Source organism: Microcaecilia unicolor, chromosome 3 (assembly GCF_901765095.1).
Source record: "Microcaecilia unicolor chromosome 3, aMicUni1.1, whole genome shotgun sequence".
NCBI classification, from domain to species: Eukaryota; Metazoa; Chordata; class Amphibia; order Gymnophiona; family Siphonopidae; genus Microcaecilia; species Microcaecilia unicolor.
In genome coordinates this window covers 175,441,913-175,457,321 of record NC_044033.1, presented here as the reverse complement: position 1 = coordinate 175,457,321, position 15,409 = coordinate 175,441,913, and the positions used below count along the sequence as shown (strand labels likewise).

Below are 15,409 nucleotides of genomic sequence, written 5' to 3'. Positions count from 1 at the left end.
CTGCACACCAGAAGTGAAAGCCTGCTAAGTGTGGTTTACTGCGTACACAATCCAGGCAGGAGCAAACCATCAGGGTTTGCATAGCTGCATCTGTGGGTCCAGCATTTCTCCCCTTCTCTTACTTTCCCTCCACCATCTTCCTTCTCTAGTCCTACTTTCTATCTTTATAACACCAGGCTTCCCAAGGCAGATTGCAACAGTTAACATGAACCTATCAGGAAACAGGATAGCCTCACTGAAATTTGGCCTTCTGTATTATATTGAACAGTGTAGAAAAATGAGCACAAAATACAGCATTTATTACTGCTGTTTCTACCAGCAACAATAATTTTAAAGCTGTTTTAGTGATATTCAATTGTTATTTCATGATATTTATATCTACATATGGGAAGCTTTCAAATAAACTGAAAAGCTGTAAAAAAAAAAAAAAATATTTTGTCCTCCACCTTTTAAGGCACTGCCTATCCAAATAGAACACCTCTAGATTTTTACAGATGGACCACTCATAGGTAGTCCCTTGTCTCTAATAATCTATTTGTTATTGTTTTCTATAGATTTTACTGTTGTTTTGGGTCAAAACTCTTGATAGCCTCCATCACCTGCTTTATCTAACCTCCTTGCCTTCAACCCCCCTATCCCTGAGTCCAGCACCGCTTTCTGTTTCCCCTCTCTCTCCCCTCTCCAAGTCCAACACCACTGTATACTCTCTCTCCCCACCCCCCACCCCCCTCCAGCACCGGTTTCTTTTCCCCCTCTCTCCCCTCCCGAGTCCAGCATCGGTTTCTTCCCTTCCCCCTGGGACCGTCAAACCTGCTTCATTTGCAGCCCCTGCAGCGATCCTTCCCTCTACTGCGTCCAGCGCTGCTCTAGTTCGGGCACACACTTCCTGTTTGCGCAAGGGTGGGATTTGTGAGTCACATGACGCCACGCAAGCAGAGAAGGAAGGATCCGACACCGGTCTTCTCAGGCTGCTTGTTATTGCTACAGGGGCTTCTTCCGGTGCTAAACAAAGTAGCCTTGATAGTCGGGGAGGCATGGGGGGGGGGGGAGAAGGAGAACAGAGAGTGGCGTTGGGCTTGGTGAGGGAGGTGTGCCGTGGAATGGTGGGACAGGAAAGAAAGGGAGGGGAGAAAGCGCACATTTAAAAAAAAAATGTTCGGCCCTGCTGGTTCAAAACGGTATAGGCGCCATTTTTTTAAAAATCTGTTTGGGGGAGTGACCGCTCCCCCTGCGCCCCCCCTAGCTTACGCCACTGGTGCAACTGTTTTTCTCTTCTTTGTAGGCAGGTCTGAATCCCACAGTCCTGAGCTGCAGCCAGGGCCTGCCTAGTTGAGTCCGTGAGCTGCAAACTCTTCTTTGGATTGGTCCACGGGCTAATTCCAGGTTGAGTTTGGGTGCTGTTAGCCCCTTCTGGCTCAGAGCCTTTTGGCTCCTGGGGTAAGTGACTGGCATGGGCCCTGTTTATAGTGGAGTCCGTGGTTATATGGTCCCCTTTTACAACCACCTAGTCCTAGGCTGTAATATGTGGTAATTCTTTCTCTGATCCCTCTACTTACCATAAGAAATGTACCACCCCAAGACACAGAGGATCAGCCACCCCCAAGGAACTGGGCAACATTCTGGGGAAGGGGGAGCCTATTCCGAAAGGATGGGCTCCACCTTGACCGGGATGGGTCCAGGCTGCTGGCATCGGCATTTAAAAAAGAAATTGAGCAGCTTTTAAACTAGAAACGAGGGGAAGGCCGACAGTCGCACAGCAGCGTATGGTTCGGAATGAGGTATCTTGTAAAGGTATTGCCCAAACAGGGAGGATGGGGGTTCCTGATGGTGAGGTTGCAAATGCGACTGTAATAGATTCGTCTGTAAACAGAAATAATAAAACTCAGGCAGAAGATAGTAAATTAATACTGTCAAGTAATCAACATAATGTGACTAGGAATAACTTGAAGTTTCTTTATGCAAATGCTAGGAGCCTAAGACATAAGATGGGAGAATTGGAATATATTTCACTAAATTAAAAAATAGATATAATAGGCATCTCCAAGACCTGGTGGAAGGAGGATAACCAGTGGGACACTGTCATACCGGGATACAAATTGTATTGCAGTGATAGAGTGGACTGGATTGGGGGAGGAGTAGCATTGTATATTAACGAGGGCATTGAATCAAATAGACTGAAAATTTTACAGGAAACAAACGACCTTTTGGAATCATTATGGATCAAAATTCCATGTGTCAAGGGGAAAAGGACGGTAGTAGGAGTGTACTACCGTCCACCCGACCAGGATGAGCAGACGGACGCAGTCATGTTAAAGGAAATTAGGAACGCTAATAAAATGGGCAACACAATAATAATGGGTGATTTCAATTACCCCAATATAGACTGGGTTAATGTAGCATCGGGGAATGCCAAGGAGGTAAAATTCCTTGATGAAATCAAGGACTTCTTCATGGAGCAGCTGGTACAGGAGCCAACGAGAGAAGGAAAAATTGTAGATCTAGTCATTTGTGGAGCACATGATCTGGTAAGGGAGGTAACGGTGGGGTGGGGGGGCCGCTTGATAACAGTGATCATAATATGATCAGCTTTGAAATCTGCTTTCAAAAAAGTAGACAACGGAAGTCAAATATGTTGGTGTTTAACTTCAAAAAAGGGAGCTATGATAAAATGAGGAGAATGGTAAAAAAAGAACTTAGAGGAGCGAAGGATAGGGTAAAAAAACTACAATAGGTGTGGATGCTGTTCAAAAACACCGTCCTGGAGGCCCAGGCCAAATATATTCCATGTATCAGTAAAGGAGGGCAGAAGACCAAACGACAACCGGCGTGGTTAAAAAGAGAGGTGAAGGAGGCTATTGGAACAAAAAGAGAATCCTTCAGAAAATGGAAGGAAGAACCGACTGAAGATAATAAAAAGTGGCATAAGGAATGTCAAATCAGATGCAAAGCGCTGATAAGAAAGGCTAAGAAGGACTTTGAAAGGAAGATAGCAGTAGAGGCAAAAACACATAGTAAAAATTTTTTCAGGTATATAAAAAGCAGAAAACCGGCAAAAGAATCAGTTGGGCCACTGGATGACCAGGGACTAAAAGGGGCACTCAGGGAAGATAAAGAAATAGCGGAAAGATTAAATGAGTTCTTTGCCTCGGTCTTCACTGAGGAAGATTTGGTTGGGATACCGGTGCCGGACAGGGTATTCGAGGCTGACGAGTCGGAGAAACTTAATCTCTGTAAACCTGGAGGATGTAATGGGGCAGTTCTGCAAACTAAAGAGTAGGAAATCTCCTGGGCCGGACGGCATTCATCCCAGGGTACTGATGGAACTAAAAAATGAGCTTGCAGAGCTACTTTTATTGATGTGTAATTTATCCTTAAAATCGAGTGTGGTACCGGAAGATTGGAGGGTTGCTAATGTAACGCCAATTTTTAAGAAAGGTTCCAGGGGAGATCCGGGGAATTATAGACTGGTGAGTCTGACGTCAGTGCCGGGCAAAATGGTAGAGACTATCATTAAGAACAAAATAACAGAGCACATTCTAAAGCATGGACTGATGAGACAAAGTCAGCATGGATTTAGTGAAGGGAAGTCTTGCTTCACCAAACTGCATTTCTTTGAAGGGGTAAACAAACATGTTGACAAAGGTGAGCCGGTGGATATTGTGTATCTGGATTTTCAGAAAGCGTTTGATAAAGTCCCTCATGAAAGGCTCCAGAGGAAATTAGAGAGTCATGGGATCGGAGGTAGTGTATTGTTATGGATTAAAAACTGGTTGAAAGATAGGAAACAGAGAGTAGGGTTAAATGGTCACTATTCACAATGGAGAAGGGTAGTTAGTGGGGTCCCTCAGGGATCTGTGCTGGGACCATTGCTTTTTAACATTTTCATAAATGACCTGGAGGTGGGGGTAACTAGCGATGTTACCAGATTTGCTGATGACACAAAGTTGTTTAAGGTCGTCAAATCGCGGGAAGATTGTGAAAAGTTGCAAGAAGATATTGCGAGACTAGGAGACTGGGCATCTAAATGGCAGATGACGTTTAGTATGAGCAAGTGCAAAGTGATGCATGTGGGAAAGAGGAACCCAAGCTATAGCTACATCATGCAAGGTTCAGTGTTAGGAGTCACGGAACGAGAAAGGGACCTGGGAGTCATTATTGATGATATGTTGAAATCTTCTGCTCAGTGTGCTGCTGCGGCTAAGAAAGCAAATAGAAGTACATAAGTACATAAGTACATAAGTAGTGCCATACTGGGAAAGACCAAAGGTCCATCTAGCCCAGCATCCTGTCACCGACAGTGGCCAATCCAGGTCAAGGGCACCTGGCACGCTCCCCAAACGTAAAAACATTCCAGACAAGTTATACCTAAAAATGCGGAATGTTAGGTTTTATTAGGAAAGGGATGGAAAACAAAAATGAGGATATTATAATACCACTGTATCGGTCCATGGTGTGACTGCACCTAGAGTATTGTGTTCAATTCTGGTCGCCGCACCTCAAAAAAGATATAGTGGAATTAGAAAAGGAGCAGAGAAGGGCGACGAAGATGATAAAGGGGATGGGACAATTTTCCTATGAGGAAAGGCTAAAGCAGCTGGGGCTCTTCAGCTTGGAGAAAAGGTGGCTGAGGGGTGATATGATAGAGGTATATAAAATAATGAGTGGAGTGGAAAAAATAGGTATGGAGTGTCTGTTTACACTTTCCAAGAATATTAGGACAAGGGGGCATGCAATGAAGCTGGAGTGCAGTAAGTTTAAAACAAATAAAAAAAAGTTCTTTACTCAGCACGTAATTCGACTCTGGAATTCGTTGCTGGAGAATGTGGTTAAGGCGGTTAGCTTAGCAGAGTTTAAGAAAGGTTTGGACGGCTTCCTGAAGGAAAAGGCCATAGAATATTATTAAATGGATGTAGGGAAAAATCCACTCTTCCTGGGACAAGCAGTACAAAATGCTTTTCTCCGTGGATCTTGTCGGGTGATTGTGACCTGGATTGGCCACTGTCGGTGACAGGGTGCTGGGCTAGATGGACCTTTGGTCTGACCCAGTGTGGCGATGCTTATGTCTTATGTCGTAAGTTGTAATTTAAGTAGAATAAAATAACGTTTTTGCTATTTTTAACTCTTGATTATAATAATGATGTAAATCTCTACATTTTGAAAGTGCCAGTGAGGTTCTAGACTTTCTCCAGTGTCATTCTGCCCTATGAATCTGTCTCTTAATCAAGTGCAGTCCTTCATGTTACCAGGGTTGGTGATGAGACAGTGATTGCTTAAAAATTTGTATTATGGCTATATTATTCAGCATCTCACCTGAAACTGAATTCCAGCATTTAGCTTAGCTGTTCAATGGCCTCTTTTTAAAATCTGCGGGAAAAACTGTAAACAATGTAGTAAAAAGTCTCAGAATCTATTTTCCCAATTTTCTGACCAATATCCATTATCCTTAATATTAGAAGAAACAACTAGAGGGAAATCTAAGATAAATTTAAAAAATGATCTGATCAAGTAATAGATGAAGCAGACAAGTTGGATAAATTTAAGAGTCCTCTTGAGCTATTACAATATATAAGGTTATAGGATAGGAGGCAATGTCCTTCTGTGGATTAGGAATTGGTTATTAGACAGAAAACAGAGGGTAGGGTTAAATGGCCATTTTTCTCAATGGAGAAGGGTCAATAGTGGAGTGCAGCAAGGATCTATACTGGGACCAGTGCTATTTAACATATTTATAATGATCTGGAAATTGGAACAATTAGTGAGGTGATTAAATTTGCAGATGACAAAACTATTCAAAGTTGTCAAAACGCATATGGACTGGGAAAAATTGCAGGAGGACCTTAGGAAACTGGAGGACTGGGCATCCAAATGGCAGATGAAATTTAATATAGACAAATGTAAAGTGATGCACATTGGAAAGAATAATCCAAATCATAGTTACCTGAAGCAAGGGTCTACCTTAGGAGTCAGCACCCAAGAAAAAGATCTAGGTGTCATTGTAGACAATACGCAGAAATCATCCCAGTGTGCGGCGGTGGCCAAAAAAGCAAACAAGATGCTAGGAATTATTAGGAAAGGGATGCAAAATAAAACCAAGAATATTATAATGCCTCTATTGCTCCATGTTGCGATCTCATCTTGAGTATTGCATTCAGTTCTGTTTGCTGTATCTCAAAAAAGATATAGCAGAATTAGAAAAGGCTCAAAGAAGAGCGACCAAAATGATAAAGGTGATGGAACTCCTGTCATATGAGGAAAGGCTAAAGAGGTTAGGGCTCTTCAGCTTGGAAAAGAGATGGCTGAGGGAGGATATGATTGAAGTCTACAAAATCCTGAGTGGTGTAGAATGGGTTAAAGCGAATCAATTTTTCACTCTTTCAAAAAGTACAGTGACCAGGGGACACTCAATGAAATTACAAGGAAATATTTTTAAAACAAATAGGAGGAAATATTTTTTTCACTCAAAGAATAGTTAAGCTATGGAACTCGTTGCCAGAGGTTGTGGTAACAGTAGTTAGCATATCTGGGTTTACAAAAAGGTTTGGACAAGTTCCTGGAGGAAAAGTCCATAGTCTTTTATTGAGACAGACATGGGAAACCACTGCTTGCCCTGGGATTGGTAGCATGAAATGTTGCTACTATTTGGGTTTCTGCCATTTACTTGTGACCTGGATTGGCCATTGTTGGAAACAGGATACTGGGCTAGATGGACCATTGGTCTGACCCAGTATGGGTACTCTTATGTTTTTAAGATATGGTCTCCTTTATGACTGGGAAAAGGAGCACGTTGTGCTCTTTGGGTGCATTCCTTCAGCGATCGCCACCTAAGTCTTCAAATTTAAAGAGCCCTACTTCCAGTTGCTGCTGAAGTTGGGGGTATCATGTGACCCACTGTGTCAAAACAGCAGAGAGAGGCAGAAAATCAATAACCTATTTGAACAGGTCAATAAACAAAGTTGCTCTTTCATGAAATTCAAACTAGGCCCTGCTGTTATATCTACTGGTTTACTTTTACTGCTCTAGACCGTAACAGTTAGGTCTTACCCATTACCATTTTTAAAACTATAGTAGAAAGGTTTTTTAAGTTGAAAACTATGGGGAAAAGATTTTTAGAATATTTAAAGTAGTTAGTATGGTTTGATTATTTTATGAAATTGCAAATGTTTTTAACAATAAATGTACAAATTCTCTCTGGTTTATTTTTTTATATTCCGCTTACACCTAATCGGAGAACAACCCCCCCCCCCCCCCCCCCCCCCCGCAAAAAAAAAGCCCATGCAAAATGATTAAAAACATCACATGAAACTGTCCATAAACAAAACATCAAAAATACAACTCAAGCAAATAAAACTCCTCATATGTACACATCATACTCTGCCCCCTACACCCTTAATAACTTCCACTGCTACCTGGCTAAAAACCAGAAACCAAGCTCCACTGCCACCCACTTCATAGAAATTTATATCATCCCAATCTTAAGTCACCAAAGCACAGTGCAAAATTACGTTCACTTACTCAGAGAGATGTCCTGTTTTCTCAGAACTCCTTCAGAAAAGAGGGAGGGGATAACTTTGTTCCTTAAATAAATGAAGTAATTTTAAAAATGTGTTTATATGTTTACTCAGGATCCCTTTGTCACATTTTATCAGAAACCATTCAGTATGACCTATATGCAATAATAGAGGAAATGGGGGGGGGGGCGGCAAAAACTTGCATATCACTGTATATTCTTTGTTCTCCCTTGTATAATTACTTTTCATCTCCTCCACTTAGCCTCCAGCAATTGTAATGGCGGCAGAAGCATAGCCAGGTTGAGGCGTCAGGGGGAGCAGAGAGTGGACTGCCGACGGTGTCGGTGCCTGTTTTTCACGCAACATATCACATAAAAAATAGGCACTGTTTCCATCGGAAGTCCATTTGGGGGGAGCGGTTGCTCCCCTGGCGAACCACCTAGCTACGCCTCTAAGTGGTGGTCTCTGGCCTAAAGCTACTGGCTGCAGCTCCTAGAAGCCTGTATGGCCACACACTCAGTCATGCCGCTAGGTGTTAATGTTCAGTGATAAGACATTTTCCCCTATTGGGGCTGTGACTACTGTGCAACAGTTATGATCAACCCAGAGACAGAAGACCTGACCTGGTATTTGAACCAGTGAATGGAGGAGTGGCCTAGTGGTTAGGGTGGTGGACTTTGGTCCTGGGGAACTGAGGAACTGAGTTCGATTCCCACTTCAGGCACAGGCAGCTCCTTGTGACTCTGGGCAAGTCACTTAACCCTCCATTGCCCCATGTAAGCCGCATTGAGCCTTCCATGAGTGGGAAAGCGCAGGGTACAAATGTAACAAAACAAAAAAAAACCCCAGCCAACAGCAGTGTCCCTGAGCCACTAGATAAGCCCCGTGTCTCTGTTTTTTACATTTTAAAAACGAGGCAGGATATGACATAGCAGTACATTTTACATAGCAGCCTCTCTCCTTTTAAATTGCTTCTCTGGAAATTGTGAAGGATTGAGCCATTATTTTGATAGTCTTTAAAAAGAAAAAAAGAAAGAATGTACATCTCTCAAATTACAGCCATTAAACCGGTGTTTTTAACTGTAGTATATTGCCCGATTCCAGAAAGATTGAGAGAAGGGGTTCTCCCTGATGAGGCAGTTTGTCTGTGTGCTGGCCACTTCTCCATGGTAACTTGCCATTTGACAACTGTGTGTAAGAGAGCCACATTCTTAGCTGCTGGACAGTTTTGTGTGGCTAACTCTTTCAACTGTTGGGGGCCAGATTTGAGTCCTCATCCACAAAATATTGTAAGACACTTGTGGAGTAGCAGTTTGAGCCATCCAAGTTTGATTATGAGCTCAAGTGGTGATCTTAAATTTTCTCTATATGTAATTAAGCTCATGCAAAAGCAGGAAAAGGTGAAAATGCTGTTCTGTGTGGAGTTTTAGTATCATCTGTAACTGTGTTATTCCACTAAGCATAAGTTTTAAAATCATTCACGCTTTTTCTTTTAATGTTCCTTCTGCACACAGCCGAGCAGCGGCCCAGTGTTGGAAAGACAGGTCAGCACACCACTACTTCTCCGTGGCACCAGCCCCTCTCCATCCCCCAGCTTGTCAGTGGGACATCAGCCACTGGATCGGAATCAGAACTTGATGGGGAGGAATAATGTTCCCGCTAATCCTCTACCTCCTCCATGCCCGGACACAGTGCGGAAAGTCCAGAACTTGGTTTCGTGTCTCTCTCGCCTCAGCCCTGCCCTAGAAGTGGCCACTACAAGTGCCTTAGACTGTAGCTCTGATGCTAAGCCCTTGTGTCTTCCGGAAGTAGAGAGCATCACGGCCCTGGAAGAGACTGGCTGCACCAAGGACCAGGCGAGTGAAGCTGGTCAGCAGTCTCAGCCACTTTACTATGGTTTCTCAAGCCAGGAGACAGACAGAGGAGAGCATCCCTCGCAGAGATCTCCATTAAAACGGGTGAAGCGGGTTACCAGGAGCAGGGGTCCAGTTAAAGGCCTCAATGGAGACCTGAGCAGCCCCAAGGACACAGAACCTCCCTCCAGCGTCAAGTCTTCAGAAAATGAACTGAGTCACTCATGTGCCTTAAAGAGTCTGGATGCAGCAGTGCCAGCATATGTGGGTCGTGCCAGGGGCAGGAGGTCCGGCACACATTTCAATGGGCAGCGGGAAAGACCCAAAGTAGAGGAGTCATCTGTTTGTCTGTCTCATCCTGCCTGGAGGTGTAATGGAGAGGTGTCATTTTGCAGCACTGACTCTGCACTGGAGGAAGTAGTCAGTTGGGGTGCACCAGAGCAAGACATGGTCGCAGATGAGATTCTGGGTCCACCACCAAAGAGTGAACCCAATCCAGAGGTAACGAAGGTTGGACATGTAATTCCATCATAGTTATCTGTCACTAAGATTGCTAGAGAAGGGCTAGTGCCTACTTGCTGGGTGGTAAATGCTGTGCACTGCCTTCCAGAGGATGTGTTGTTGATTCCCAGGTATACTAGGGCTGAGGATGCTGTGACAGTCTCATTCAGAGCTCCTGGGGAGGGGAAGACCTCAGAAATCAGTCAGTGGCAAAATGTAATTGGCAGACTTGGGCTCTGCATTTAGCTGAGCTCTGGAGATTGCTGTGATCTGTGGCCTCTGACAAAGCACCGCCACTGCTGCTAAGCTGAGGTGGCATAAAATGGGAGAAAACTCTCTAGGTAGCTGCGAATGATGGCTCATTGTGCTATGACCTATTAGATGCCAGTTTTGTTTGAGACAGGCTGGAAAAAAAAAGGTACAAGCACTGAAGCTAAGGGGAGGAGCAGTAATCAGCAACAGATTATCTACTGTTACATTTCTGAGAGGTCAGTGTGTTTCTCGTGCTTGAACATATCGGACTGTATGTCTGAAAGTGTGTAACAGAAACTGCAACTGAAATTTGCCGCTCAGTTTTGTCCAAAACCGTTGCCCTGCCCCGACCCACTGGAAGAGATAGAGTCCCCTACCCTCCCCCCTCGTCCACCAGAGAACAAGTCCTCCCAGTGGAAAGCGGACTAACCACCCGTGGGCCCTACCTGGACCTATCTTTTGATGCCCTGATGGTCTAGTAGCTCTTCTGGGCAGGAGTGATCTCAAGGCGCTCCTTCCCATCTTGGCTATGCAGTCAAAATGGCTACTGCGACTTCCCGCAGCAGCTTTGTGGGAGATCATGGCAACCATTTTGAGATTAGAACTGGCATGAGCAGGACTGGGGATTACTCTTGTCCACGCCGGTTCCAGTCTCAAAATGGCTGTCTTGACGTCCCTTTCAGTTTCGCCAGCCATTTTGGCTGTGTAGCCATGATGGGCAGAAGCAACTCGGGATCGCTCTTGCTCCGATGAGCCACTAGACCACCAGGGCATCTAAAGTTAGGCCTGGGGGAGGGCCTTCAGGTTAGTACATAGGGTGGGGTGGGATTGTCAGGTAGAGATTGGTTGTCAGGTGGTAGGAAGGGGGGGGGGGGGGGCGGTAAAGCTTCAGTTTCTGCCGAAAATGCATGGGCATTTTCAGCTGAAAGTGAAGCACAACTGAATCTGGGTTTTGGGCCAGTTTTGGCACCAAAGCCGAAACTGAAATTTGATGGACCTCTAAACTGCAGATGTGTGAAGTTGTGAAGTGATTATATTGGCCATTGACTGCTCTGTGAAGCACTATAGAGCAGATTTTTATATAGGCTGTGACTCATGAGGAAAGCAGTTTTCAAAAGCCATTTAACTTAGTAAAAGTGCCTGAAAATTATCCCTTCTGATCCTGGCTGTGTGTACCTTCTTCCAAGCACTTAGGTCAGGGGAGGAAAATAATGCATATAGATAAAAATATTCACATCTGTGTGTGTTATTTTTCATTCAGAAAGTACCCACAGAGAAAAATGAATGCACATGTTCCTGGGTAAAAACTGAAAGCCCTTTGAAAATTACTGCAAAGAACTTGGATAAAAAGTTTGGAAGTTGAGACCAAAGAGTGCAGAAAGTCCACCAGTCAGAGTGTTCTATACACTACCATTTTTGCCCAAGCATTTATTTTTCTGCAACTTCAAGAGAGAGAAAAATTTCATATTACAAAATTTATCTTGCTCTTATTTTTTTTATGTGGAAAGTAGTACCAAACTTAGATTGATCCTTTGGAGAGCAAGTTTCAAAGGCCTTTTTCCATGTAAAAGGGCACTTTGAAAACTGCACTACGTCTGGATTGATGCACACTCATTCATTTTTTTTTTAAACCTGCAAAAAGGGTGGGCAGAGTCCACAGTCATTGCAAGTCCCTGTGTACATCTGAAAATTGTTTCCTGAATGCAGCATTTGGATAAAAGTCTGGCAGTGCTTTTTTGCCAGGTTTTTATGTGCCTGGTTTTTGGCCTTCCAGAAGTTGCAGGATATTAAGACATAGACAAGAGATGTGCAGTTTGAACACTGCTGGCAAACTTGCTAAAACTTAAATCTGGCCCTCTGTATCATCATGTGATTTTATCATCCCCATCACAAATCTGAAGTCTCTATAAGTAAAGCTCTGTAATGTCGTAGTACTGCTCCCCTAGAAGAAGGAAAAATTATATGGTTTCTAGAGGATGCTATAAGTCTCCCAAGTTACAGTTTTGAAAATGGAGCCCTAGAACAGGGGCATCCATACCAGAAGATCTGGGAGAACCTGAAAGCAGTCCATCCCCTTTTCTTCATTGGGCTGCTTGGGTGGAATTATCTACATCTTAAAATATGATGTGTAAATGTTTTTATGATATCTAGTTGACTTTAGCACAGGAATATGCATAGAGCTAGGCATCTATCCAATGGCAGGGTACCTTTTAAAATGTTCTCTGTCAACTAATAATTGAACATCTTTCTAAAGGCTGATAGTTATCTGCATAACTTGCACCCCCCTCTCCCCTCATAGAGGGTAAAATATTTTTTTCAGACAGTGAGATACCCGATACAAACAAGACACATTTCTAAAGCCATTTTCCTGGTTAAAATAACTTTGCTGAAAGTTGCCTGGCTATACCTAACAAGTTTCTAACTGGGTTGAAAATGAAAGTAAATAAAACAGCTTGTATACATTTCAGTTTTCAAATGTGTATATACTATGTTGCTGTCCCTCAGCTCTCCATACAGGCATTGAGGCATATTTTCAAAGCACTTTGGGAGGCTAAGTTCCATAGGTTTCTATGGAACTTTGGGAGGCTAAGTGCTTTGAAAATGAGCTTGATTAAGTACTTGGATGGATGGTTTTTGTGTGCTGTTCTTGTTCAGAAAGAAAGCACACTTCTGATTTCTATTGGAAAACTGGTGCAGCGTGTGTAGGCTAAAAGTGCCCACGCACATTACAAACAAAAGATTCTATTCACAATCTCCCCCCCCCCCCCCCCCCCCACCCAATGTTAAGGCTTCATTTGGGAAAGGATTTTATGTTCAGAGAGGATCTGAACTGAAATAAATTAATATTGTTAGCATCTTATCAGACCAGTCCAGAGAAATAGGTTATGTCCATCTGCCATCAAAACCAACAAAACATATCTTAGATTCCCTATGGATTGAAATTCCATGTGTAAAGGGGAAAAGGATAGTGATAGGAGTGTACTACCGTCCACCTGGCTAGGGTGAACAGATGGATGTAGAAGTGTTATCAGAAATTAGAGAGGGTAACAAACTGGTGAACACAATAATAATGGGTGATTTCAATTACGCCGATATTGACTGGGTAAATAAACAGGGCATGCTAGGGAGGTAAAATTCCTTGACAAAATCAAGGACTGCTTTATGGAGCAGCTGGTACAGGAGCCAACAAGAGGAGGAAAAATTCTAGACCTAGTTCTTAGTGGAGCGCATGATCTGGTGCAGGAGGTAATGGTGATGGGGTCCGCTTGATAATGATCAAAATATGATCAGATTTGATATCGGCTTTAGAGTAAATACACATAGGAAATCCAATACGTTAGCATTTAACTTTCAAAAAGGAGACTATGATAAAATAAGAAGAATGGTGAGGAGCAGCTGCAAAGGTCAACAATTTACATCAGGCATGGATGCTGATTAAAAATACCATCCTGGAAGCCAAGGTCAAATATATTCCGTGTATTAGAAAAGGAGGAAGGAAGGCCAGCTTTGGCATGGTTAAAAAGTGAGGTGAAGGAAGCTATTAGAGCTAAAAGAAAATCCTTCAGAAAATGGAAGAAGGATCCGACTGAAAATAAGAAACAGCAAGTCAAGTCAAGTCAAATGCAAAGCACTGATAAGGAAGGCAAAGAGGGACTTTGAAAAAAAGATTGCAGAAACACATAGTAATTTTTTTTTTAGGTATATTAAAAGGAAGAACCTGGCAAAAGAATCAGTTGGACCACTAGATGACCGATGGGTAAAAGGGGCACTCAGGGAAGACAAAGCCATAGCGGAGAAATTAAATGAATTCTTTTCCTCTGTCTTTAGCAAGGAAGATTTGGGAGAGATACCGGTGCCAGGAAAGATATTCAGAGAAACTGAATAAGATCTCTATAAACTTGGAAGATGTAATGGCACAATTTGACAAATTGAAGAGTAACAAATCACCTGGACTGGACGGTATTCATCCCAGAGTACTGATAGAATTGAAAAATGAACTTGCAGAACTATTGTTAGTATATGTAATTTATCTTTAAAATCAAGCATGGTACCAGGAGATTGGAGGGTGGCCAATTTAATGCTGATTTTTTAAAAAAGGTTCCAGAGGTGATCCGGGAAATTATAGACCGGTGAGCCTGACGTTGGTGCCGGGCAAAATGGTAGAGACGATTATAAAGAACAAAATTACAGAGCATATTCAAAAGCATGGATTAATGAGACAAAGCCAACGTGGATTTAGTGAAAGGAAATCTCACCCCACCAATCTATTACATTTCTTTGAAGGGGTGAACAAACATGTGGATAAAGGCGAGCTGGTTGATATTGTGTATCTGAATTTTCAAAAGGCATTTGACAAAGTACCTTATGAAAGACTCCAGAGGAAATTGGAGAGTTGTGGGATAGGAGGTAGTGTCCTATTTTGGATTAAAACTGGTTAAAAGATGGAAAACAGAGAGTAGGTTTAAATGGTAGTATTCTTAATGGAGAAGGGTAGATAGTGAGGTTCCCCAGGTGTCTGTGCTGGGACTGTTGCTTTTTAACATATTTATGATCTAGAGATGGGAGTAACTAGTGAGATAATTAGATTTGCTGACAACACAAAGTTATTCAAAGTTGTTAAATTGCAAGAGGATTGTGAAAAATTTCAAGAGGACTTTTGGGAGACTGGGCTTCCAAATGGCAGATGACATTTAGTGTGAGTGCAAAGTGATGCATGTGGGAAAGAGGAACTTGAACTATAGCTGCGTAATGCAAGGTTCTACATTAGGAGTCACTGACCAGGAACAGGATCTAGGTGTCATTGTTGATGATACGTTGAAACTGTCTGCTCAGTGTGCGGCGGGGGCAAAAAAAAAATCAAATGTTAGGTATTATTAGGAAAGGAGTGGAAAACAAAAATTAAGACGTTATAATGCCTTTGTATCGCTCCATGGTGTGACTGCATCTCGAATATTGTGTGCAATTGTGGTCACCTCATCTCAAAAAAGATGTGTGTAATTAGGGTACAGAGGAGGGTGATGGAAATGATAAAAGGGATGGGATGACTTCCCTATGAGGAAATGCTAAATTGGCTAGGGCTCTTCAGTTTGTAGACGAGACGGCTGAGGGGGAGATATAATAGAGGTCTATAAAATAACGAGTGGAGTCGAACAGATAGATGTGAATCGCTTCTTTTCTCTTTCCAAAAATACTAGGACTAAGGGTCACGCAATGAAGCTGCAAAGTAGTAAATTTAAAGGAAGTTGGAGAAAATATTTCTTCACTCAATGTGCAATTAAACTCTGGAATTTGTTT

At 42.7% G+C, this 15,409-nt stretch overlaps 1 protein-coding gene across 3 annotated transcripts in view; it reads left to right on the top strand.

Annotated features, from left to right (window-relative positions):
• The window catches only part of MBD6 (methyl-CpG binding domain protein 6), a 96,749-nt gene that overhangs the window by 58,100 nt on the left and 23,240 nt on the right, over positions 1-15,409 (top strand). For 2 of the 3 annotated variants that reach the window (XM_030196618.1, XM_030196617.1), the window contains exon 11: positions 9,023-9,871. In XM_030196618.1, coding sequence (XP_030052478.1) covers positions 9,023-9,871 — 849 coding nt within the window. The remainder of the gene's footprint in view (positions 1-9,022; positions 9,872-15,409) is intronic. The other variant, XM_030196619.1, reaches the window with a different exon arrangement.